Raw genomic sequence first — 26,364 nt, 5'->3', positions numbered from 1 at the left:
CTGCGGCGTTAGTGGTTTGGGGAACACATCCCACAACCGGGTCAATGGATGATTGCTTTATAATTACTGATTGCATTTCGAGTACAATGGGTGGGTTGGGGGGGGTTCCTGAGATTTGGGCCGTGTTTTGAAGGGGGGGGGGTTATATTCAATAATTCGAGTGGTTTTCTCCCTGAACCCTGCAAACCTTTAAAAAAATGAACGAATGAATGAATTAATACATTTAAGAGATGAATGAACCAATTTTAAGAAAAACATGAATTAATTTAAGAAATTAATGAATTAATTGATCGTTTTTAGGAATTGAATTCATGTTTTAATCCATTTTAAGAAGGAATGAATCAAATGATACATTTTAAGACTTTAATTAATCAATTTTAAGAATTAATTAATTGATACATTTTAAGAAAGGAACGAATCAGTTTTAAGAATTTGAAATGAATCAGTTTTAAAAATTTGAATGAATCAGTTAACAACTGAATGGAGGATGTGTATAAAAGCATAGTTTATCCGCAGTATGTCAGAGTCAGACTGTTGCGCACCCCCTTCTCAGTAAATCAGTTTAAAGTGTTTGCTGCCCTTTAGAATTTATTCCCAGCAGCCCCTCTCGGTTTTTTCTCTTTGCACCCCGTGGTTCTGTCTCCTCTGCTTTTCTGTTCAGAGATGCAGTAGGTTTTTTTCTTCTTCTGAAATTTCTCGCTCGTCAATCAGGTCGGGGGTGGGGGGAAAGAGTGCTGAGATTAGCGGGGAGTGTGTGTGTGTCGCGGCCGGGGACACCTTCAACCCTGATCCGCGCCGCCCCTCAACCCAACCTCCCAGCACCAGGTCAGCAGACCCGACAAGATGTTGCGGCCTGGTTCTGCCTCATTACTGCCATTTAAATTACATTTTTAAAGCATATCTCCTTTAAATAAAAAAAAAATCATTATTTGCTTCTGGGCAGAAATGGCCAGGATCAGTTTTGATGCTTCATGAGCTAAAGGGATTAAAAAGAGCAAAATAAGCTTATACTGAGAAAAAGAGTTAAGCTCCTACCCCACTGCGAGAGAGGGCAAACTATATCAGCGCGAACTAGTGATTACGGCCATAGCTGCGCCATTCACACGCCCTTTAGTCATTTTGATGAAAGTGTTTCAATAGGGATTTCCTAGTCTATCCCACCCGATTGGGGACACACTAGAATTAAGAATAGTTGGCTGTTGCTACGATTTGTCAGGGAATGCCAGAACTCTGCAGTGGGTAACGTTGCCTGAAGTAACTCTCTCCATTGTATTAATAATACAGTGTGACACCGGGCTAACAAAGGCAGATTCAGATACTCAGCAGGTAATGGAGCTCATTTTCTAGGCAAGAGAGTCAGCCTCTGTCCTGAGCTGTCACAGGACATTCCCACACCTCCAGCATCGCTCTCTCACACTCACTCTCTCACACTCGCGCTCTCACTCACACTGGCTCAGGACATTCCCACACCTCCAGCATCGCTCTCTCACACTCGCGCTCTCACTCACACTGGCTCAGGACATTCCCACACCTCCAGCATCGCTCTCTCACACTCACTCGCTCACACTGGCTCAGGACATTCCCACACCTCCAGCATCGCTCTCTCACACTCACTCTCTCACACTCGCGCTCTCACTCACACTGGCTCAGGACATTCCCACACCTCCAGCATCGCTCTCTCTCACTCACTCGCTCACACTGACCCAGGACATTCCCACACCTCCAGCATCGCTCTCTCACACTCGCGCTCTCACTCACACTGGCTCAGGACATTCCCACACCTCCAGCATCGCTCTCTCACACTCACTCGCTCACACTGGCTCAGGACATTCCCACACCTCCAGCATCGCTCTCTCTCACTCACTCGCTCACACTGACCCAGGACATTCCCACACCTCCAGCATCGCTCTCTCACACTCACTCTTTCACACTATCCTTTCCATTCCCACATCTCTGACAGCGCTCTCACACTATCCCAGAACATTTCCACATCTCTGGCAGCGCTCTCTCACATTCATTCTCTCACATTCACACTCACTCTTTCACACTGTCCTATACATTCCCACATCTCTGACAGCGCTCTCTCACACTCACTCTCTCACACTATCCCAGGACATTCCCACATCTCCAGCATCGCTGTCTCACACTCACTCTCACATTGTCCTATACAATCCCACACCTCCAGCATCACACTCTCACTCCCTCTCACACTGTCCAATACATTCCCATTCCTCTATCATAAATTAGTCTCATAAGTTGTTATCCATTGCTCTTGTACCGTGCCTATTGGTAGCTCCCTCATTACAGTTACTTTGTTTTGTCTTAACATGGCTTGTTTTGCTCCTGGCATCAAAACATTCCCATGTCTTCAACATTATCTTCACACTCCTCTATCTTACTGTCACTGGACATGCAAACACCCTTATCTGTGACTCATCTTCCCTTTCTGATATTTAGGACAAAGGATCAAACACAAATATACTCATTGTTTATATCTTTTGCCATTTTGTCATTTGTTTTCAGGATGTGGGTGGCACTGGTAAGACAACATTTATTGGCCATCATTAATTGTCCAGAGGGCATTAAAAGTCAACCTGGGTAGGGGTGACAGGTTCCTTTCCATGAAGGATGTTAGGGAACCAATGGGTCATTATCACAATTCAATAGTTTTCATGGTCATTTTTAGTTACCTTCAGGGAAACCATTTAGATTGAAGCTGCCACGTCTTTATGCAATAGGTTGAAGTCAATTCAGAGAATGAACATTTAGTGAAGGTTTCACTGTAACATCAACTTGGATTTGATTCTCCTGAGTAAAAGTGCCTTGATGAACCTGAACACTGATATACATGTAGTGAGTTTGCCAGCAAACATAATGGTGGGGAAACAGGATTTCCATGAACTACAAGATTTGAGCACATAATCTAGGCTGACACTCCAATGCAGTACTGAGGGAATGCAGCAATGTTAGAATGCAGTCTTTAAATAAGACATTAAAATTAGGCTCCGTCTGCTCTCTCAGGTGGATGTAAAAGACCCCATGGCACTACTTCAAAGAAGAGCAGAGGTACTGGCCAATATTTATCCTTCAACCAGCACCTAAAACAAATGATCTGGTTGTTTACTTCATTTCTGTTTGTGGGAGCTTGCTGTATGCAAATTGACTGCTGCATTTCCTATAGTACAGCAGTGACAACATTTCAAAAGTACTTCATTGGCTGTAAAGCATTTTGGGATATCCTGAGGTTGTGAAAGGCGCTATATAAATGCAAGTATATCTTTCTTGCCTTCCTTATTTCTTTCCTTCCCTTTCTTTGTATTTAGCAGATTTCTAAATTCAGTCACACATACTGCAACACACTGACACAGACTAGAGGATAGATTGCCAGAGATAATTGACAGCATTATCTGTGCTAGACAGAGAAATGTGAATAATTAGAGAGCAGACAATGCAGGTTTCCATTATGGAACTGAGTGTGACAGTCCACAGTGAAGGCTCACAGGTAAAGAACAGCTACATTGTCAAAATAGCAGGAGTCGGCTGGAGATCCGGGCCCCGCTATAAAGACTTGCATTTATATAGCGCCTTTCATGACCACAAGACATCCCAAAGCACTTTACAGCCAGTAAAGTACTTTTTGAAGTGTAGTCACTGTTGTAATATAGGAAACATGGCAGTCAATTTGTGCACAGCAAGGTCCCATAGATAGCAATGAAATAAATGAACAGATAACGGCAAAGGCTTGATGGGCTGAATGGCCTCCTTCTGTGCTGTAGTCTATGATTCTATAATAATCTTTTTTTTGTGACATTGGTTCAGGGATAATATTCGCCAGGACACTGCTGTCTTGGGCACAGGACAGAAGAGGATGGGAGGTGGGATGGGATATTTCTAAAGACAAAGAAAACTTGTATTGAGAAAGTGAATGTAGACTGTTGCAGTGTGGTGTACTGATCCTGTGATGTGTTTCTTTATGCACTTTCACCCTTACTTACTCTCCTCTGCTCTCCTGAAGGTGCTGATTCTTTCTGGGGTAAAGAGTTCCATAGGTATTGTCATCTCCCACTATCTCATTCAGGGGGCCATTCTTCACATGAGCTTTGGCAAGCGCTACTGTCAATGGTAGCACAGATGAGTGCAATCTTGTTCAGGTCTGTCACTCACAGCGGTTGAGTAGGCAGGATGCGAATTTTTGACCATCCTTTCTGTACACAGTCAAGTCCCAATGCCAGCTGTGCCTTGCAGGGAGGTACCGCACAGGAACGGAGGAGAAACAAGAGAGACACTTACCCTGGGATTGCTCTTGTGTCTTTCCAAGTTCTGTGGGAAAGAAAGGAAGAAAAAGAGAGAAAGGGTGTGCCTTCCACAACCTTAAGACAGCCCAAAGCGCTTTACAGCCGATCAAGTAACATTGCATGAGATTGCCAAAGCACAGTTCACATTGGACCCAACCAACAGAGAAAGCGTTCATCCCATTAGTCTGGGTTTAATTGGAATTCATTCCCCAGAGGTGAATGGCCAGTGTCAAACCCACTCTATCCCAGTTCCTCTAAAGGTAATAGATTTGTGGGGCAAAATCACACTATGCTATAATTACATTCTGAAAACATTAGCAGATCCTGATGAAATTCCCCTGTCTTGTTTTTAATGGAGGGGTTAACCAACTTAAAATAAATGGGGCACTATTTCCATTAAAATGATGTCCAGAGAAATGTTGTACAAAACCATTAAAATGTTATGTTACCACGTAACAACATTGGTTATTTAATGAATTGATGTAGAAATGTGAATGTAATTCCATCTAATTTGATCTCATTGCCAAATGGTTCCAATGTAACTGGCAAGTTAATAACGGATGCTTTGAAGGGAGTCCCCAGTGTGCAACTCAATGGACGGGATTTGTTGATGTCATGAAAGGAGAACTCAAGACTATCAGCAAACCTCTGAGATTCCATTGAAAGTGTAACTATTACCATTGGTGCTCCTTTTAATGAGATGGGGCTTACCGTCAGTGCCTCTCTTAATGGGGAAATCTCACCCTAAGTGCCCCATTTTAAAGACAGAATCTTACCATCAGTGAAACTTTTAAATGGGGAAATCGCACCATGATAATAATTCAATGTAATAAGTATGTATGTAATAATTCTATGTAATAAGTATGTATGTGATAATTCTATCTAATAAGTATGTATGTGATAATTCTATGTAATAAGTATGCATGTAATAATTCTATATAATAAGCGTCCCATTTTAAAGAGGGAATTTCACCATCTGTGGCCCTTTTAATGAGGGAACCTCGCCATCAGTAGCTCTTTTAATAGAGATGTCACCATCTATACTCCTTTCAATATGGGAACATTTTCATTTTAAACAGTGACTCTCATCATCTTTGAAGAGGGAGTCTCATTATAAGTGTCCTGTTTATTTGGAGATTCTCACCTTCAGTGCCCCTTCTTAAAGAGGAGTGACATCATAAGTGCTCCTTTTTAATGGGGCAATCTTGCCATCAGTGTCCCTTTTAATTGAGGAGTTTCAGCATCAGTATATATTATTTTAAAAAATGAGACAATTTCTCTGCTGCAATTGGCCTGAGTGTCTCTGAGTGAGAAAGCGGGACAGTAAGCCAGAGACCCCTCTCCTGATTATTATCCAGTAAGCCTTGCTGGAAATTGTTCAAGCCTTTGCACATTAGGGTAAGCACAGGATCAGGCTTGGCTGTGATGCCCCAACAGTTAAATAGCTCTCATCGGATGAGACGTTAAACCGAGTCTGCCTCGCCTACCCTCTCAGGTGGACGTAAAAGATCCCAATGGCACTATTTTGAAGAAGAGCAGGGGAGTTATCCCCAGTGTCCTGGCCAATATTTATCCCTCAATCAACATAACAAAAACAGATTATCTGGTCAGTATCATATTGCTGTTTGTGGGAGCTTGCTGTGCGTAAGTTAGCTGTCGTGTTTCCCACATTACAACATTGACTACACTCCAAAAGTACTTCATTGGCTGTAAAGCGCTTTGAGACGTCCAGTGGTCATGAAAGACGCTATATAAATGCAAGTCTTTCTTTCAAATGGAGAATGAAGTGTGGGGTCCTGGAAGGCTGCAAGTGCCCCTGGATCTGGAGTCCAACATGATTGAGAGTATTTTAGGAGAGAAAATAGGAGAAATATTCTGGGGGGAAAAATAGTGCGATTGCAAATTTATGATGAAGATCAAAAACTTTTAAAAATAAAAAAAGTTCTATTTCTGCTCAGTTTAAATACTTTTTCTTAAATAGGGGCTGCTGGATTCACAACAGTAAATACAGTAATGAAGCCAGAATCATTTGCAGGATGTCAATTAACTGGACTCCCTCACACTGTGAGGTTCAGTGACATACTCTGGGCTAGTTTGCTAACACTGTTTTCCATCCTCGGTTTAGTCAACAAAATAAAACTGAACTTAAGAAAAATTAAAATACTGCTTCAGTTCATTGTCACTTCAGCAATAGATTCTCAGAAGAGGCCCTAATGGCAAGACTCTCTTTAACCCACATTACCATGTCTGCTATTTAATGTGATATATACTAATTAAATTTCAAAGTATCAAAAAGAAACACAAGCACTGGCAGCAGACATCTTCACAATGGTTTACAGATAAATCATGCCGTTAGTACATTTTACAAAACATGCCCCATTGACTTCTTTTCTGTGGCTGTGCTGAAGTCTGTGCACTTCCTGATCTGCTGTCCCCTCTTCTTGTTTTGTCTTTACTCGTAGCCACCCGGGAGTCGGCCTTTGTCCACGCCATTGCCTCAGCTGGAGTGGCGTTCGCCGTGACACGTTCGTGCGCCGAGGGCTCCAACACCATCTGCGGCTGCGACTCGCACCACAAGGGCCCGCCGGGCGAAGGCTGGAAGTGGGGCGGCTGCAGCGAGGACGCCGAGTTCGGCGTGCTGGTGTCCCGGGAGTTTGCCGACGCCCGGGAGAACAGGCCGGACGCCAGGTCTGCCATGAACCGGCACAACAATGAAGCTGGACGGACGGTAAGGAGTGGGATAGACGTGGACTGGCGTGTGTGCAAATTAATTTCAGACTACATTGAGTTGAATTGGAACGAGGTGAACTCGATGCACTATGATATTTTTTTAAATTTTCTATTCTAGATTGAAATTTAATTCGAACATATTGGCAAAATTAAAGCCATTTTGCACTGCTGAAGTTCATTTTTTACCTTGTGAGGGAGTAATATTCACAGGGACACTGAATGGGATCTTCAAGGCATCTGTTTGAGGCTTCAGTTTAGAGTCCCATCTGTGAAGAACAGCATATCTGAATTCAATGCAGCACTGCACTGAGGTGGCAAGCTGGACTGGGGACTAAATGCAAAACCTTCTGACTCAGGAGCAAAAGTTCCACCCACTGAACCCTGGTGTAAGTACAGTTAATGTACTCCGACTGATGAGGTGAAGGGGGCTGGTTGGGGATCATCGCCCTGCAACTACTGCATCTATCTCAGTGCAGTCACTGCTGTGCAGTGTTACCATCCTTGTAAATGATATTGGAATTTCAGTCTTTTCTATGGAGATTTCCCAGAAAAGGACGGCCAGAAAATCGAAGAGTGTCACATGGACTGGCAGACTACTTGCTTCGGACTGAATAGTGAAGATGAGAGGGAGGTTGGGTATTCTGGGGTTCTACTGGGTGCTCGCATGTTACAAGTAGAGACATGCGGTCCCACTCCATTGGCTGTACTTTATAGTATAAACACCTTTATTTTCAGATCCACAAAAATGTGAATGTGTGAATATGTCACCGATGAATGGAGCTTATAAAGTTTCCACGTCGTACCACATTTGGGCAGTGACCTATTATGTTGGATCCCTGCCCACCGTTGCCCTTTACCTGTTGTCATTTCCAACAGATGGCAAAAGCACTCAGCCTAAAATGGGTTTGCGCATTCAAATCAGGCAGCATTGACCTATTTAGTGTCAGTGGCATCCAGCCATGTTCTCGCCTGTAGAACTGATTGCTGGGCAGTGGAGGATAGGTGGAAGTGAGTTTAGAGCCCAGCAGGTATTTTGTAAGGATCAGGCAATTATATTTTTTTGATGTTGCAAGGCTTGCAGTTGCCCTCCCACTCCCTAATTGCACAGATGGCACCAGGCCGTTCCCATTTGGAATTCCCATTTATTCATATTTTAGAGAAAGAGGAAAACAGGCTGGCCAGGCAGCACAGAGGCTCACACCAGCCACCCATAGATAGCCCCACACTCAGAAAGTATGAAGCAAAGTGCTCCTGCCTCCAATTGCCCGAACAGAATGCTTTGAGGAGGCTGTGCTTCGCTTGCAGTAACCCAACCTACAGCGCACCTTCACACTCTCTGTGTATAAGTCACACCACCCTGCTACTGTGGGATGCAGTCTGGTGTGACAAGTGAAATGAGTTTATCACTGTGATGTTCATAATCTCAGCGTCTGGGAAATAAACAGTATACAATGTAGAATGTGCACTTGAATATTATGAAAGGGTAAAAGGAATATTGCAGCAAATAAATCCACGTAACTAAGGAAGCATTTTAAAGCAGGAGGTGTGGATTATTAGCAAACCGAGAGACACATTGTGAGCGTTACTATCTGGCATCGGACATTTTGTTTTATTTACTCCCAGAATGTGGGCAACACCGGCAGAATCACACACATATTGCCCGGAGAAGGTGGAGGTGGGCCACCGCCTTGAATTGCTGCAGTCCTTTGTGTGATGGTGCTCCCGCAGTGGTTTTAGGTGGAGAATTGCAAGATGTTGACCAGCAATGATGAAGGAACATCTAAATCAGGATGGTGTATGAGGTGATGGTCCTTCTCAGTGAAAATGCTACAGGGGTCAGAGGTGCTGTCAAAGTAATCATGGTGTATTGCTGCTGTGCATTGTGTAGCTCGTACTTACTGCAGCGGCAGTGCACTGGTGGTGGAGGGGGTGGGTGTAAAGACCAGCAGCAGTGGCGCTAAACAATCAAACTGCTTTGTCCTGAATGGTGTTGAGCTTCTGTAAAGTTACTGTGGCTGCACCCATCCAGGGGAGCGGTGAGCATTTCAGCACAATACTAACTTGAGTCCTGTAGATGGCGGAGAGGCTTTGAGTGGTCAGGAGGTGAACTTACTCGCCACATGTTACCCAGCCTCTACTCTGGTCCAATAGCCACCAGGTTGTATGGTTAGTTCCGTTCAGCTTTTGGTCAGGGCCGCCCCTCAAGATATTGATGGTGGGGAACTCGGCAATGGTGGTACCCTTGAAGTTTAGGAGCAGATGGTTTCCTCTTGTTCGAGATGGTCATTGTCTGAATGTTACCTGACACTTAACTTATGCCTGGATGTTGCCCAGGTCTTGCTGTAGGTAGGCATGGGCTGCTTCATTATCAGAGGAGTTGTAATGGAGCTGAGTGCTATGGATTGTCACCGAGCAGTCTCACTCCGAGATTATAATGGGCTAAGGACGCTTCCCTAAGGAACTCCTGCAGGAAAGTCCTGGGCTGGCATTGATTAGCCCCTGCAGTCACCTTCCTGTGTGTCAGGTGTGATTCCAGCCACTGGAGGGTTTTCCTTTTGACAGCCCTCCCTCCCTACAAGCCTCAGTTTTCCATGGTTCCTTGGTGTCAGTCAGTTGAATACAGCCTTGATGTTGAAGGCACTTTACAATGAAGCATATCACAGGATCATGTGTGTCTGGTTACGGAAGGAAATGTAGAACAATATTTGAATAGAGAATTCTTGTATGGCCTTCGTGAACATAGGAACAGGAGTAGGCCATTCAGCCCCTCAAGCCTGTTTCCATTCAGATCGAGGTTAATCTATGCCTCAACCCCATTTACCCACCTTTGACCCATATCCCTCAATACCCTTACCCAACAAAACCTATATTGTGGCGATGAAGCCCCCGCCGCACCTACAGGACCATCAATGCAAGGGTGGCACTCAGTTGGGACTTGACACAGGGTTAACAGAGGTATGCCCAGTCTTGACAGGTGTACCTCGGCGACAGGGATGTGAGGGTCTATGGTGAGAGTTGATAACAATGGCTTCAGTCGTTCTGTTGTTCCGTTGGAACAAGTTGGACTTATTCATGCCTTGATGCTGGAGAGACAGTCTGACAGCGTAGAGCTGGTCGTAGAGTCAATGGAGGAGATGGCGAGGTAGAGTTGAGTCCCGTCAGCTTACATATGGAGGCTGATGCCATTCCTGCAGATGATGTCACCAAGGGGCAGCATGTAGATTAGGAAGAATGTAAGAATTAGGAGCAGGAGTAGACCCCTTGAGACGATGAAGGGCCAAGGATATGGTCAATGCTGAGTGGGCAGAAAGACAAGTCATTGCGGGCCATGCCTTGACTGTTCAGACAGATAGGAGTGAACCTATGTGAAGGCAGTCCCATCGTGCGGAACAACACTGGTAAGACCGTTGAGTAGAAAGGCATTGTCAAGTGTTGTAGAGCAGTCAAGGAGGGCAAAGAGAGTTAGTGCACCATGGTGACAGTCACAGTGAATGTCATTTGGGACTTGGGTCAGAGCAGTCTCAGTAATGGTAAAAGGGTGGAAGCCAGACTGAAGGGATACAACCAGGGAGCTTTGAGAGAGGTAGGCATAGACCTTGGAGCCAACATCACATTTGAGGACCTAAGCAAGGGAAAGGAGGATAGAGGTGGTGCAGAGCTTGGGAGGATGGCTGGGTTGAGGATAGTTGTTTGAGGAGGGAGTGACCACGTTTACTATGGCAACTTCCTAGTGCTGTAAATAACAGCCGGTAGATTACACTTCAGAACTAGCTTGGCACTGTAAATAAGATATTAGGCATTTTGGCATGAAAAAAATCCCATCCAGGTGTTTGCTGTGTGTCAACAGATAGGTGGCGTGACGCCAGTGTACCTTTCTGGCATGCACTGAAGATTTAGCACCCTACGGGTATGTGTCAGTCATTCTTACTCAGGACTCTTCTAAAACAGAAGCGTAATCCATATTAGTCACTTTTTAGAAGTAGGGAAGTGAGAAGAAATATCAGTAGGCCTGCTTGAGCTGATTTAATCTACACTCGTGGCCCTTCTTAACCTGGCGATTGCTGCCTGTCATACTCCAGCTGCCAGCAGCACTCTTTTTAAATGAAATGCAATGGACTCTACTTCTAACTGTACCTTAAACCCAATCCTCTGCGTTCCTCCAATTCCGACCTTTTGTGTGTCCCCGATTTCCATCACCTCACCATTGGCGGCAGTGCCTTCAGTTGTCTAGGCCTAAACTCTGGAATTCCCTCCCAAAACCTCTCCGCTTCTCTCTCCTCCTTTAAAACACTCCTTAAAACCTACCTACATTGTAACAGTGACTACACTTCAAAAAAGGACTTCATGGACTGTAAAGCACTTTGGGGTGTCCGCTGGTTGTGAAAGGTGCTATATAAATGCAAGTCTTTCTACTACTCCGCACCCCGTCGATACCTGGCTGCCCGGGCGCTAGTGCTTTCTGCTCTCCTTGCCGCCCCTCCGGGCACTAATGGGGGCAGCAGAAGACTGAATTTCCACCCCAAAGACTTGCATTTTCATGGCGCCTTTCAGGACCTCCAAACGTCCCAAAGCACTTTAGTCAATAAAGTATTTTTGAAGTGTAGTCACTGTTTTAATGTAGGAAATGTGGCAGCCAATTTGCGCACAGCAAGTTCCCACAAACATCAATCGGGTAATGACCAGATAATCTGTTTTGGTAATGTTGGGTGAAGGATAAATAATGGCCAGGACACCGGGGCAAACTCACCTGCTCTTCTTCAAAATAGTGCCACGGGGTCTTTTACACCCACCTGAGAGGGGAGATGGGACCTCGATTTGACATCTTGTCCAAAAAGGCAGCACCTCTGACAATGCAGCATTCCCTCAGTACTGCCCTGGAGTATCAGCCTAGATTTCTGTTATGGTGCTCCGAGGCCGGTTGTTTAGCTTGGGATTTTCCCTTGCTCAGTTGGCCTAGCGCCCTAAAAGAGGTGTGCAACGCCTCCCTTAGCGCCCAGCTCCAAACTCTGGGCCCAGCTGATGAAATTTGCTGCAGCAGACGCAAACCATTTGCCGGCGCAAAATTTACCGCTCCGCCCGGTAACATAGAAGCCCGATCCGACAGGTCGCATTGGGTTTATTTGAGGTACCACTCAGAGAATTAGAATGCGCTTGCAACAGATATATTTCAGTCAGTAGTTCCACAATCAGTTGTCCCAGCAGTCGGGACACTTGCTGATAATTGCTTACCCTGTACAATTTAAACACAAACATTTGAGTCAAAACACAGATAAAACAAATTGACAGTCATGACAGTGAGCATGTTAGTGTTTGATCCAAATAACAATTTCTGTAGAATATGAAAGTGTTATCTAGGCTGCATTAACTTTTATAAAAGTCACAGTTGGACAGGCCATTGGTGCAGCAACATGTGTGAAATATTAAATTGTATAAATAAGGCATTATTTCAGATTATTATTTCACAATGCACCAACAAATGGAGCTAGGGATACATAAATTGAAATTAATTTAAGATTAGAACCGATATCAGAAAAAATAATTACTGAAAGAGTTAGAAATGTTCAGAATAATTCTTCCAAGCAAAATAATCAAGGCCAATAGACTGAGAGTGAGCACATGAGATGGAAGAGTTAATGGCTGAACCAGACCATTCGCCATCTTGGTGTCACATTTGTCCCTGAAATGAGCTTCCGGCCACATATCCGCAGCATAACTAAAACCACCTATCTTCACCTCTGTAACATCGCCCGTCTCCACCCCTGCCTCAGCTCATCCACTGCTGAAGCCCTCATCCATGCCTTTGTTACCTCTAGACTTGACTACTCCAACGCACGCCTGGCTGGTCTCCCATATTCTACCCTACGTAAACTTGAGGTCATCCAAAACTCGGGCAGCCCATGACCTAACTTGCACCAAGTCCCGCTCACTCATCACCCCTGTACATTGGCTCCCAGTTAAGCAATGCCGCGATTTCAAAATTCTCATCCTTGTTTACAAATCCCTCCATGGCCTCGCCCCTCCCTATCTCTGTAATCTCCTCCAGTCCCACAACACCTCCCCCTCCCACCCCCCCCCCCCGCCCCCGAGATATCTGTGCTCCTCAAATTCTGCCCTCTTGAGCATCCCTGATTATAATCGCTCAGCCGTCGGTGGCCGTACCTTAAGCTGCCTGGGCCCCAAACTCTGGAACTCCCTCCCTAAACCTCTCCGCCTCTCTACCTCACTTTCCTCCTTCAAGACGTTCCTTAAAAACTCTCTCTTTGACCAAGCTTTGAATCATCTGTCGTAATTTCTTCTTATGTGGCTCGCTGTCAAATTTTTGTCTTGTAGCACTCCTGTGAAGCGCCTTGGAACGTTTTACTATGTTAAAGGCGCTAAATAAATATAGTGTTTGTTGTTGTTCTGGAGGAATGAGCTTCGATGGGCTAAATATTTTTTCTCTTTCCTGACTTTGCTTCCACACGTCATTGCAACCGATATTTATTTGTTTCATCACACCGTGAGCTGGTGCTGCAACTGGAGTTATCAAGTGTACCACGAATGAAAGTAGCACTTGCATTAGCCGTGGAATTGCACAATTGTGGTGTGCTCTTCTATTCATACTCAGACAGTAAGTCAACAGCGTCTCACTCAACAGCGTCTCACCCTACGGCAACAAGCCTTCAGAGTCTTGGCAAGTGAGTAGTCCCCAGGGCCCAAAGGTGAAGGCCCGAGATTGCATTGGATTCTGGGTCCTTTTTGAACTTCAGAGGCAACAGTCTGGCACTTCGGTAAAAGAGGCGTCACTCACAACAATTCAGAGCAGGAAGGTCCAAGATTCGGTCCCTGGTCTGTGATCTCAACCAATGATCAGAGCATTGCGATGGCCTCAGTCCATTATCCTATTGGAAAGGGGAGGGGGGGGGGGGAGCGTGTATGGAGGTGGAGGGGAGGGAGGGGAGCGTGTATGGAGGTGGAGGGGGGGGGTGCGTGTATGGAGGTGGAGGGGGGGGGGCGTGTGTGGAGGTTGGGGGGGGGGAGCGTGTGTGGAGGGGAGGGGGGGGCGCGTGTGTGGAGGGGAGAGGGGGGAGCGTGTGTGGAGGTGGGGGGGGCGCATGTGTGGAGGGGAGGGGGGGAGCGTGTGTGGAGGGGAGGGGGGGAGCGTGTGTGGAGGGGAGGGGGGGAGCGTGTGTGGAGGGGAGGGGGGGAGCGTGTGTGGAGGGGAGGGGGGGGAGCGTGTGTGGAGGTTGGGGGGGGCGCGTGTGTGTGTGTTTGGGGGGAGGGGCAAGCGTGCGTGGAGGGAAGGGGAGGGGGGGAGCGTGTGCAGAGGGGAGGGGGTGAGCGTGTGTGGGGGGGGAGAGCGTGTGCAGAGGGGAGGGGGGAGCGTGTGCAGAGGGGAGGGGGGGAGCGTGTGCGGAGGGGGGGAGCGTGATTGGAGGGGAGGGGGGGAGCATGTGGAGGGGAGGGAGGTGAGCGTGTGTGGAGGGGAGGGGGGGTGAGTGTGTGTGGAGGGGAGGGGGGGTGAGCGTGTGTGGAGGGGAGGGGGGTGAGCGTGTGTGGAGGGGAGGGGGGGTGAGCGTGTGTGGAGGGGAGGGGGGGTGAGCGTGTGTGGAGGGGAGGGGGGGTGAGCGTGTGTGGAGGGGAGGGGGGGTGAGCGTGTGTGGAGGGGAGGGGGGGGTGAGCGTGTGTGGAGGGGAGGGGGGTGAGCGTGTGCGGAGGGGGGGAGCATGTGGAGGGGAGGGAGGTGAGCGTGTGTGGAGGGGAGGGGGGTGAGCGTGTGCGGAGGGGGGGAGCATGTGGAGGGGAGGGAGGTGAGCGTGTGTGGAGGGGAGGGGGGTGAGTGTGTGTGGAGGGGAGGGGGGGTGAGCGTGTGTGGAGGGGAGGGGGGGTGAGCGTGTGTGGAGGGGAGGGGGGGTGAGCGTGTGTGGAGGGGAGGGGGGGTGAGCGTGTGTGGAGGGGAGGGGGGGTGAGCGTGTGTGGAGGGGAGGGGGGGTGAGCGTGTGTGGAGGGGAGGGGGGGTGAGCGTGTGTGGAGGGGAGGGGGGGTGAGCGTGTGTGGAGGGGAGGGGGGGTGAGCGTGTGTGGAGGGGAGGGGGGGGTGAGCGTGTGTGGAGGGGAGGGGGGGAGCGTGTGTGGAGGGGAGGGGGGGAGCGTGTGTGGAGGGGAGGGGGGGAGCGTGTGTGGAGGGGAGGGGGGGAGCGTGTGTGGAGGTTGGGGGGGGCGCGTGTGTGTGTGTTTGGGGGGAGGGGCAAGCGTGCGTGGAGGGAAGGGGAGGGGGGGAGCGTGTGCAGAGGGGAGGGGGTGAGCGTGTGTGGGGGGGGAGAGCGTGTGCAGTGGGGAGGGGGGAGCGTGTGCAGAGGGGAGGGGGGGAGCGTGTGCGGAGGGGGGGAGCGTGAGGGGAGGGGGGGAGCATGTGGAGGGGAGGGAGGTGAGCGTGTGTGGAGGGGAGGGGGGTGAGTGTGTGTGGAGGGGAGGGGGGGTGAGCGTGTGTGGAGGGGAGGGGGGGTGAGCGTGAGTGGAGGGGAGGGGGGTGAGCGTGTGTGGAGGGGAGGGGGGTGAGCGTGTGTGGAGGGGAGGGGGGTGAGCGTGTGTGGAGGGGAGGGGGGGTGAGCGTGTGTGGAGGGGAGGGGGGTGAGCGTGTGTGGAGGGGAGGGGGTGAGCGTGTGTGGAGGGGAGGGGGGGTGAACGTGCGTGGAGGGGAGGGGGGGAGCGTGCGTGGAGGGGAGGGGGGGAGCGTGCGTGGAGGGGAGGGGGGGAGCGTGCGTGGAGGGGAGGGGGGGAGCGTGCGTGGAGGGGAGGGGGGGTGAGCGTGCGTGGAGGGGAGGGGGGGTGAGCGTGCGTGGAGGGGAGGGGGGGTGAGCGTGCGTGGAGGGGGGGGGGTGAGCGTGCGTGGAGGGGAGGGGGTTGAGCGTGCATGGAGGGGAGGGGGAGCGTGCGTGGAGGGGAGGGGGGGGTGAGCATGCGTGGAGGGGAGGGGGGGGTGAGCATGCGTGGAGGGGAGGGGGGGTGAGCATGCGTGGAAGGTAAGGGGGTTGAGCGTGCGTGGAGGGGGGAGTGAGCGTGCGTGGAGGGGAGGGGGTTGAGCGTGCGTGGAGGGGGGAGTGAGCGTGCGTGGAGGGGAGGGGGTTGAGCGTGCATGGAGGGGAGGGGGGGTGAGCGTGAGGGGAGGGGGGGTGAGCGTGCGTGGAGGGGAGGGGGGGGAGCGTGCGTGGAGGGGAGGGGGGGGAGCGTGCGTGGAGGGGAGGGGGGTGAGCGTGCGTGGAGGGGAGGGGGGGAGCGTGCGTTGGGGGGTGAGCGTGCGTGGAGGGGAGGTGGGGAGCATGCGTGGAGGGGAGGGGGGGAGCATGTGTGTGTGGGGGGGAGCGTGCAGAGGGGAGGGGGGGAGCGTGTGCGGAGGGGGGGGGAGCGTGATTGGCGGGGAGGGGGGAACATGTGTGAAGGGGGGGGGGGGAGCATGTGTGTGTGGGGGGGGAGCGTGTGCAGGGGGGAGGGGAGGGGGGAGCATGTGTGAAGGGGAGGGGGGGGAAAGCGTGTGTGGAGGGGGGGGAAAGCGTGTGTGGAGGGGGGGGAAAGCGTGTGTGGAGGGGGGGGAAGCGTGTGTGGAGGGGGGGGAAAGCGTGTGTGGAGGGGGGGGAAGCGTGTGTGGAGGGGGGAAAGCGTGTGTGGAGGGGGGGAAAGCGTGTGTGGAGGGGGGGAAAGCGTGTGTGGAGGGGGGGGAAAGCGTGTGTGGAGGGGAGGGGGGGGAAGCGTGTGTGGAGGGGAGGGCGGGAAAGCGTGTGTGGAGGGGAGGGGGTTGAGCGTGTGTGGAGGGGCGAGGGGGGAGCGTGTGTGGTGGGGGGGGAAGCGTGTGTGGAGTTGGGGGGGGGAGCGCGTGTGTGCGGGGGGAGGGAGCGCGTGTGTGTGGGGGGAGGGAGCGTGTATGTGTGGGGGGATGCGTGTGTGAGGCGGGAGAGCGTGTGGGGGTGTATGAGGGGAGGAGCATGAGGGGGGGGGAGCGTGTGCGGGGGGTGGAGCATGTGTGGAGCATGTGTGCGGGGTGTGTGTGTGAAGGAGGGGGAAGGTTCAGACGTGGCTGTGGTCCCCTGCTTACACTTGGCTGTGGGGGGGGGGGTAATTTTAACCTGACTCGCTCAGCAGAAATTTGGCCGGTGGGCAGTTAAAATCGCCCTGGCTTTAATCGCCATGATCGCATCATCTACAATTTTAACCTGCTCACCTGAGCAGGCAGCAAGGACACGCACCCGGGGCCAAAGGGGTCCTTTGTTACATTGGCATGTTGCGGCCCAATGACATCATTGAGACCCGATTTCTAATTTTAACTCAGGCCTGAGCGGGGAATCCTGGAGTTACAGGCTCACACGTGATGGTCTTCTGGCTGAGCTGCAGACAGTTCCGTCATGCAGTGTTCGGAGCTCCGTCGTGGGTTGGTCGGAGCTCCGTTGCAGGGTTCTCAGCTCCGTTTCTGATGAACATGCATTAATTTGAACTCTACTATCAGAAGTGCTGCTAACATGGTAATGGTAAGCGATGTCTTAAATATATAAAACTCTGCTCTCTGATGGTGCATTTGCCAGCTCAGCTATCAAGGATCTGAGCCGTGCTGACCAGCAAGATCCCGGTTGGATCCTGAGTGTCCGCTGACATGCCAGATCTGGTCCAGCTGGTCTCAGTGACCTTGGGCTGGAGGAAAGGGAAAATCAGCCGGGTTCCTGCTTTTCATGGCCGTTCCTGTTGAAAGGTGTGTGTGTGCGAGCATTGGTGGGGACAGGATCAGGGTTGGCTGTGATGTACTCTGTGGTCAAATAGCCTGCTGATACTGTATGAAATCATGCATGTAAAAGTTTAGCCACTTGGGTGAAGTACCAGAGGACTAAGGGTGTCTGCGGAACTGTACCCATGCTGAGTTAGCACTGCCAGGAGAGAAAGAGTGCAGCCTTTATACCTTACATACTAGTTGTTCTTCATCACCCTTCCTGCAACCCATTTAAAAAATGCCATTTTATGGTGTCAGCCATGGCTCAGTGCATAGCACTCTCGCCTCTGAGTCAGAAGGTTATGAATTCAAGTCACATTCCAGGGATTTGAACACATTACCTAGGCTAACTCTTCAGAGCAGTACTGAGGGATTGCTGCACTGTCAAAGGCGCTGTCGTTCAGATGAGATATTAGGCTGCATCACAACCCTGACCCAATTCCCCACACACACACACTTTACAACAGGCCCCGTCTGCCCTTTCAGTTGAATGTAAAACATGGCACTATTTCGAAGAAGAGCAGGACAGTTTTTCTGGCCAATATTTCCCCCTCAATCAACATCCCTAAAAACAGATTATCTGGTCATTATTGCATTGATGTTTGTGGAACCTTGCTGTGCGCAAATTGGTTGCTGCATTTCCTCCTTTGCAACTTCTAAAGTACTTCATTGGCTGGAAAGCACTTTGGACGTCCTAAGGTTGTGAAAGGCGCCATATAAATGCAAGTCTTTTTTTTTGAACATCTATATTATATTATATTTTCAAATGCTGTTTAGACATCATGATCACATTCTTGGCCCGCATCCAACTTGTACCCCTCAATTCCCTCTGACTCCGACCTGAGGAGAGCAAGTTTACACACGGCCACCAAACAGAATGGGCGCCTCTGTCAGCAACCTTGTCAATGTTTGTGTGCTGGAGGTGGGGCTGTTATGATGGAAAAAATCTCCAATTATTGTAAACATAACACTACTTTCACTTCTCACTTTCACAGAGGCAGTTCAGAGAAGGTTCACGCGGTTGATTCCCGAGATGAAGGGTTTGTCTTATGAAGAAAGGTTGAGCAGGTTGGGCCTATACCGATTGGAATTTAGAAGAATGAGAGGTGATCTTATTGAAATGTATAAGATTCTGAGGGGGCTTGACAGGATAGATGCAGAGAAGATGTTTCCCCTCGTGGGGGAATCTAGAACTAGATAGTTTCAGAATAAGGGGTCAAAACAGAGATGAGGAGGAATTTCTTCTCTGAGGGTTGTAAATCTTTGGAATTCTCTACCTCAGAGAGCAGTGGAGGCTGGGTCATTGAATAAGGTGAAGATAGACAGATTTTTGAACGATAAGGGAGTCAAGGGTTATGGGGAGCAGGCAGGGAAGTGGAGTTGAGGCCAAGATCAGATTAGCCATGATCTTATTGAATGGCAGAGCAGGCTCGAGGGGCCAAATGGCCTACTCCTGCTCCTATTTCTTATGTTCTTATTCCAGTAGATTATGGAGTTCCTTGCCTCACCTTCAACAAAGCAATCGTTTTGAGCGCTGAAACCATAAATCTATCTGTACCTCTAATTTCCAAAAGAGAAATCTAAATATTCAACACTGTGCTTTTTTTTGTGTGTAACGGTTACTGTTCATTACCTTGTCTGTCACTGGGAAGCAGGAGGAGAGGAGACAGCAGTAAATCTCATCCTCCGTAACCTATCGTGGCTACATTAGCAGCAGCCCCAAGACACAGGGAAGGAAAGACTCCCACGGGTGTTTTACAAACATTGCTGCTCGATATCATGCCTCTCCCTGTACACTTCCATCCATTCATGTGATATCAATATGAAAACATTCCTGGCAATGACTTGATATCTGCACATTGGCCCCTTTCTGCTCCTTTCATGAAGAAAAAAGGAAATATAGCGCATTTCACAACCTCAAGACATCCCAAAGCACTTTACAGCCAATGAAGTACTTTAAAAAAAAAAATGAATTGACTGTTGTATGCAGGAAATGCTTGAACCAAATTTGCACACAGCAAGCTCCCACAAACAGCAATGTGATAGCGACCAGATACTCTGTAGTAATATTGGTTGAGGTATAGGTGTAGCGTCCAAAATCCGGAGTTCTGGAATCCGGAATGTTCCGGAATCCGGACTCCGGGACAATTTGTGGCAGGGCTATCCGGAATCCGTAAAATGTTCCGGAATCCGGACAAGGCGACCCTGCCCAACCTCGGGGCCTCGCCGCTGCCCGACCTCGGGGCCTCCTTGCCGGCTTGCATGAACACCTCCTCAACGTGACCTGCCCATGCGAACTCCCCCCCGGCGTGGCCCTGTCCGACGATGACATACTTGGCGGGGCCTCGCCTGACTGAAACAACCTTAGCGGGGCTGGCCTGACAACCTCCTTGGCGGGGCCCCGCCCGAACACCATGACTGTGGGGCCAACCCACCCGACAGCTGCCTCAGCAGGGTCCCGTCCGACGCAAACACCTCCTTGGTGGGCCCGAACAGCTCCTCGGCCAGGTACCCCCCCCCCCCGCCACTCTTTCTGATGTTCCAAAATCCGGAAAAACCCGAACCTGGGCTCGGGTGTTTCCGGATTCGTGACATCAGAAAGATGTTCCAAAATCCGTCAAAACACAAAAACCGGCTCGGCCTTGGTCCCGAGGTTGCTGGATTCTGAACGCTCAATCTGTATAAATATGAGCCAGGCCACTTAACATCTCATCTGAAAGGCAGTGCTCCCTCAGTACTGCATTGGACTGCCAACTAGATTCTATGGCTCACACCTCGGCAGTGAACCCATAACCCACTGAATCAGAGGTGAGAGGGTTACCAGTGAGCCACAGTTTACACCTACTCATAGACACTAATTTTGATTCATTATGCGCAACTTTGATTATAAGCAACTAATTTACTTTGCCTCTACTAACGTATTACAAGATTCCGTTCTTGTATAAAGCCGTTTAATGCATGTTCTTTATAAACAAGTTTAAAATGATTACATACTCAAATTACTTTATTTCTGCATCTTTTCTGAAAATTATATCTTGGCAATCTATGTGTGTTAATGTCAGAATAGGTTAATTTTCAGCCATTTGGATTGCCAATGTTATTATTCACTTGCTTTGCTCTGATGTCCTGTAGATCTTGGTCATTACTGATAGCACCCTGATCTGCATAACCACCTCAACTTTAAAAAAAAAAATGTTCCGGGATGTGGGCATCGCTGGCAAGGCCAGCATTTATTGCCGATCCGTAATTGCCCTCGAGAAGGTGGTGGTGAGCTGCCTTCTTGAACCGCTGCAGTCCGTGCTGAAGGTACTCCCACAGTGCTGTTAGGGAGGGAGTTCCAGGATTTTGACCCAGCGACGATGAAGGAACGGCCGATATATTTCCAAGTGATGATGGTGTGTGATTGGGAGGGGAACTTGCAGGTGATGGTGCTCCCGTGCCCTTGTCCTTCTTGGTGGTAGAGGTCGGGGGTTTGGGAGGTGCTGTCAAAGAAGCTGTGACGAGTTGCTGCAGTGCATCTTACAGATGGTACGCACTGCTGCCATGGTTGACACATTGCTAGTCATTTTCAGAACAGAAACAAGAGGTTCAATTGTATAAAAATGTTAAGAAAGCGTGGAATAAGAAAAGGCCATTCAACTCGTCTAGCCCTTCCATCATGGATTTAAATGTTGTCATGGAGCAAATTTCATGGGAAGCCCTTGTTGGATTGATGCTTGTATGTATACCTGTGAAAATATCACTCTCAGACATATTGGCCCATACTGGTTTCCTTTGTGATGCCACAAAGAATCTTGCAGCAAAGAAGGAGGCCATTCGTCCCATCATGCCTGTGCCAGCTCTTTGAAAGAGTGATCCATTTAGTCCCCTGCTCTTCCCCACACCATTCACTGATAGCCTGTTAACTATATGTATAATGTGTAAAATATTTCACCCCTTTTTCTTTTGAAAGCTATGTCCTTTGCACTTCAGATGCCAGACTTCAATTACTTTGTTGGACCCATGATGTCACAAAGCCATTATTGTCCAATACTGATGGCTCCTTGATAGTCATGAACCCACCCTAATGTGAAATAAAAACAGAGAATGCTGGAAATCTCAGCCGTTCAGGTAGCACCTGTGGAGAGAAAAACAGAGTTAACGTTTCGGGTCGATGACCCTTCGTCAGAACTGTGTCGCCCTAATGTGACACTGGCCATTCTTGGGTATAGTAACAAAGGACAAAGGGTAGCTTTTACACATTGCACAAAAGAGTTTCTGAAATATTGTAGTATTCACATTAGTCTATGTAGTTAGTTGCAGTTTAAAGAAAGCAGAATTTGCCAAATAAATCCTTGTTCTTATCAATAGTTTATCTTTCCTGTTATACTTTCATACAGTCAAAGGAGAAACAGCTGGGAGGTCCTTTTTCATGGTGTCATTTCTATGTGATTCTATGGAGAATGTTGCATTCTCAAGTATTGTTGGCCTGTTCCAGAATCCATGCATGTAATTGCTCAGCTGAAAATAGTTATCCATTCTGGTCTCATGCAGTAAGGGCTTCAGGCTAAGACAGGAGGGCATGGGCTAAGAATCTCTTGAATGTATCTGCTGTGATTGAGTGAAGATTGACAGTGACCAGAGAGTTGCTGGTTGGACTGCCATACAGACATGAGGCATTCTATCTCGGGAAGGACAACTGGCATTGCACATCTTCCATTATCCGCATTGTGCCCCCTGTTGGCTGGGTATAACGTTGCACTGTTGGAGGTCATAATACATCAAAGGGCTATTTGTCACCTGCCTGTGATATTTCACCAAAGGAGGTAAAGGAATATTGTTAGGATGCAAGACTACCACTGCATGTAATCCGGTAAAGTGTGAGGTAATGCATTTCGGGAGGGGCAACAAGGCAAGGGAATACATAATAAATGGGAGGATACCGAGAGGTGTGGAGGAACAGAGGGACCTTGGAGTATATGTCCACAGATCCTTAAAAGTAACAGGACAGGTTGAGAAAGTAGTTAAAAAGATATGCGGAATGCTTTCATTTATTAGCCGAGGCATAGAATACAAGAGCAGGGAAGTTATGCTAGAACTTTATGCAACACTAATTAGGCCACAGCTGGAGTACTGTGTGCAGTTCTGGTCACCACATTACAGGAAGGATGTGATTGCACTAGAGAGGGTGCAGAGGAGATCTATGAGAATGTTGCCAGGACTGAAAAACTTTAGCTATGCGGAAAGATTGGATAGGCTGGGGTTGGTTTCCTTGGAACAATGGTGGCTGAGCAGAGATTTAATTGAGGTGTATAAAATTATGAGGGGCCTAGATAGAGTGGAGAGGAAGGATCAATTTCCCTCAGCAGAGGGGTCAACAATCAGGAGCATAGATTTAAAATAATTGGTAGAAGGAATAGAGGGGAGGTGAGGAAAAATTTCTCCATCCAGAGTGCGGGTCTGGAACTCACTGCCTGAAAGGCAGAAACCCGCACCATATTTAAAAGGTATTTGGATATGCACTTGAAGAACTATAATCTACAGGGCTACGGACCTAGTACTGGAAGGTGGGATTAGTCTGGGTAGCTCTTTATCGACCGGCATGGACACGATGAGCCAAATGGCCACCTTCTATATCGTAATTTTTCTATGAATTTCTATAATTCCATGCATCATATCATCCAGTGGCCCTCACGCAAGTTGGTTGGGATTGTGGCCCAAGGAGAAAGTTAGTGGCTTCAATTGGCCTAATACTGAACTAGAGCATCCCATTCTTCGGTATGTTCCTGCCTTATAGAAACAGAAATTTACAGCGCAGAGGGAGGCCATTTCGGCCCATCGTGTCCGCGCCGGCCGACAAAGAGCCGCACAGTCTTGGTCAGCAGCCCTAAAGGTTACATATAGACCTATGAACAATGATTGAAAGGCAAAGAACACCCAGCCCAACCAATCCGCCTCACACAAACTGCAACACCCCTTATACTGAAACATTCTATGTTCCACCCCAACCGGAGCCATGTGATCTCTGGCAAAAACCAGATAAAAACCCAGGCCGATTTAGAGAGAGAAAATCTGGGAGAATTCCTCTCCGACCTATCCAGGCAATTATGGGAGTAGTTATGTCAGAAGCTAAATGGCATAGGCCCTTCATGTTATTTAGCAGGGTCTTTTGGTTTGAGGATCAGAATATAGCTGAAGTGCTAAATGGATACTTAGCAGCTTTGGCATGGTACCAAAAGAAAAAAAAAATATATATATAGGGCCGTAAATTGCGGCCTCTCTGGGTGCGTACGATGCGCGCACGCACCCAAAGAAGCCTCACAAATGCCAGTTCTCGGCACGCGAAGTGTATGCGCCAAGAACCGGCATTTGCAGTCTGTCAAAATGTCTTTGGACAGATCGCACGCATCCCCGCAGGAAGGGCCTTCGCGGGTGGAGATTGGGCCTGCCCAGTGAATGTCCTTCAAACTCTTACGCCTGCCTTCGTATAGCCTACTTTTACCAGTGTAGGAGTTTTAAAAAAATAGAAAAATTAAATGTCATCACTGAATTTTATATTAAAAACCCTGTTCATTAAGGCTAGTTTATTTTTACCCCTATTAAAATATATATTAAAAAAAAATTCAGTCTAAAATAATTAATTAAATTAAATTTCAATTTATTTTAAATATGTGAGGTGTTTTTTTTTTAAATTTAGTGTGTTGTGTTTCAGAGTTTTGGGGATATTCTCATTGATAGTAATGGCAGCTCGTACAAACGGAACTTACCATTATCATCAATGAGAATACTCCATGTGCATTGGTGGTCCAGGCCCACATGATTCCAGGTTGCGTTTACGTTCCTGGGATGTGTGGGCTGAGCTGAGAGAGGAGGCCTCGGAGCGCAAGTATATGTTCCTCCGGGACCACCAGGTACCTTCGTAAAAAAAAGTTTTGGTCGGAAGTGTCCACCTGCAGGAAGCCATTGACTGCAATTTTTGCCCTATTGTGTTTGATATCTCATGTACATGAGGAGTGGGGTGATAGGGTAGCCGATAATTGGACCTGGATGCCTAGACATAATTAAGTCACCATTTTAAAGTCACATATTCTGTACTTATTTTGATGTAATACTTTGAGTTTGTATTATTATTTACTGCAATTTGGGAAGTAGAGGAGTCTCTCTGCTGGGGGCCACAGCTCCGAGAAACCATAGTGCCACCAGTGGCAGGAGGATGTAATTACAGCATAAAACATTTACACAGGCAGACAGGCAGGTTCCATTATAAATGTGGATAAAGGAATTTATAATGGAAAAAGTTGACACAAAAGCATGACAGAAATCTTTCTACAATTAAGATTTTATAGACAGGAAATGTGCATAAACATAATATATCACAGATAAGTTGATATTAAAGATTTTTTCCACATAAATGTAAAGAAAGAAAGAAATTCTTGCATTTATATAGCGCTTTTCATGACCACCAGACACCTCAAAGCGTTTTACAACCAATGACATACTTTTGGAGAGTAGTCACTGTTGTAATATGGGAAACACGGAAGCCAACTTGTGCACATCAAACAGCAATGTGTTAATGACCAGATAATTTTTTTTTGTTATGTTGATTGAGGGATAAATATTGGCCAGGACACCAGGGATAATTCCCCTGCTCTTTGAAATAGTGCCCCGGTTTAACGGCTCATCTGAAAGATGGCACCTCTGACAGTGCGGCGCTCCCTTAGCACTGCACTGGAGCGTCAGCCTAGATTTATGTGCTCAACAACGTTCTGACTCGGCAAGTGTGCTGCCCACTGAGCCACAGCTGATGCTGTTGATATATCTGATGATGTACATAAGAACATAAAAAATAGGAGCAGGAGTAGTCCATTTGGCCCCTCGTGCCTACCCCGCCATTTAATACGATCATGGCTGATCTGATCATGGACTTGGGTCCACTTCCCTGCCCACTTCCTATAACCCCTTATTCCCTTATCAGTTAAGAAACGGTCTATATCTCTCTTAAATTTATTCAATGACCCAGCTTCCACAGTTCTCTGGGGCAGCGAATTCCACAGATTTACAACGCTCTGAGAGAAGAAATTCCTCCTCATCTCTGTTTTAAATGGGCGGCCCCTTATTCTAAGATTATGTGCCCTAGTTCTAGTCTCTCCCATCAGTGGAAACATCCTCTCTGCATCCATCTTGTCAAGCCCCCTCATAATCTTATACGTTAAGATCACCTCTCATTCTTCTGAATTCCAATGAGTAGAGGCCCAACCTACTCGACCTTTCCTCATAAATCAACCCCCTCCTCCCTGGAATCAACTTAGTGAACCTTCTCTGAACTGCCTCCAAAGCAAGTATATCCTTTCGTAAATATGGAAACCAAAACTGTATGCATTATTCGAGGTGTGGCCTCACCAATACCATGTATAAATGTAGCAAGACTTCCCTGCTTTTATACTCCATCCCTTTGCAATAAAAGCCAAGATTCCATTGGCCTTCCTGATCACTTGCTGTACCTGCATACTATCCTTTTGTGTTTCATGCACCAGTCCCCCAGGTCCTGCTGTACTGCAGCACTTTGCAATTTTTCTCCATTTAAATGTACAGATATATCAGGGTAATACTGTACTGTCCTAACTAGTGT

The 26,364-nt window shown here is 48.1% G+C and overlaps 1 protein-coding gene across 1 annotated transcript in view; it reads left to right on the top strand.

The window, feature by feature from the left end:
- Nucleotides 1-26,364, top strand: part of LOC139233676 (proto-oncogene Wnt-3) — a 75,549-nt gene that overhangs the window by 48,673 nt on the left and 512 nt on the right. The window contains exon 3 of the mRNA XM_070864078.1: nucleotides 6,758-7,023. Coding sequence (XP_070720179.1) covers nucleotides 6,758-7,023 — 266 coding nt within the window. The remainder of the gene's footprint in view (nucleotides 1-6,757; nucleotides 7,024-26,364) is intronic.

Source organism: Pristiophorus japonicus, chromosome 21, assembly GCF_044704955.1.
Source record: "Pristiophorus japonicus isolate sPriJap1 chromosome 21, sPriJap1.hap1, whole genome shotgun sequence".
NCBI lineage: Eukaryota > Metazoa > Chordata > Chondrichthyes > Pristiophoridae > Pristiophorus > Pristiophorus japonicus.
This window is presented reverse-complemented; position numbering and strand designations above follow the sequence as displayed.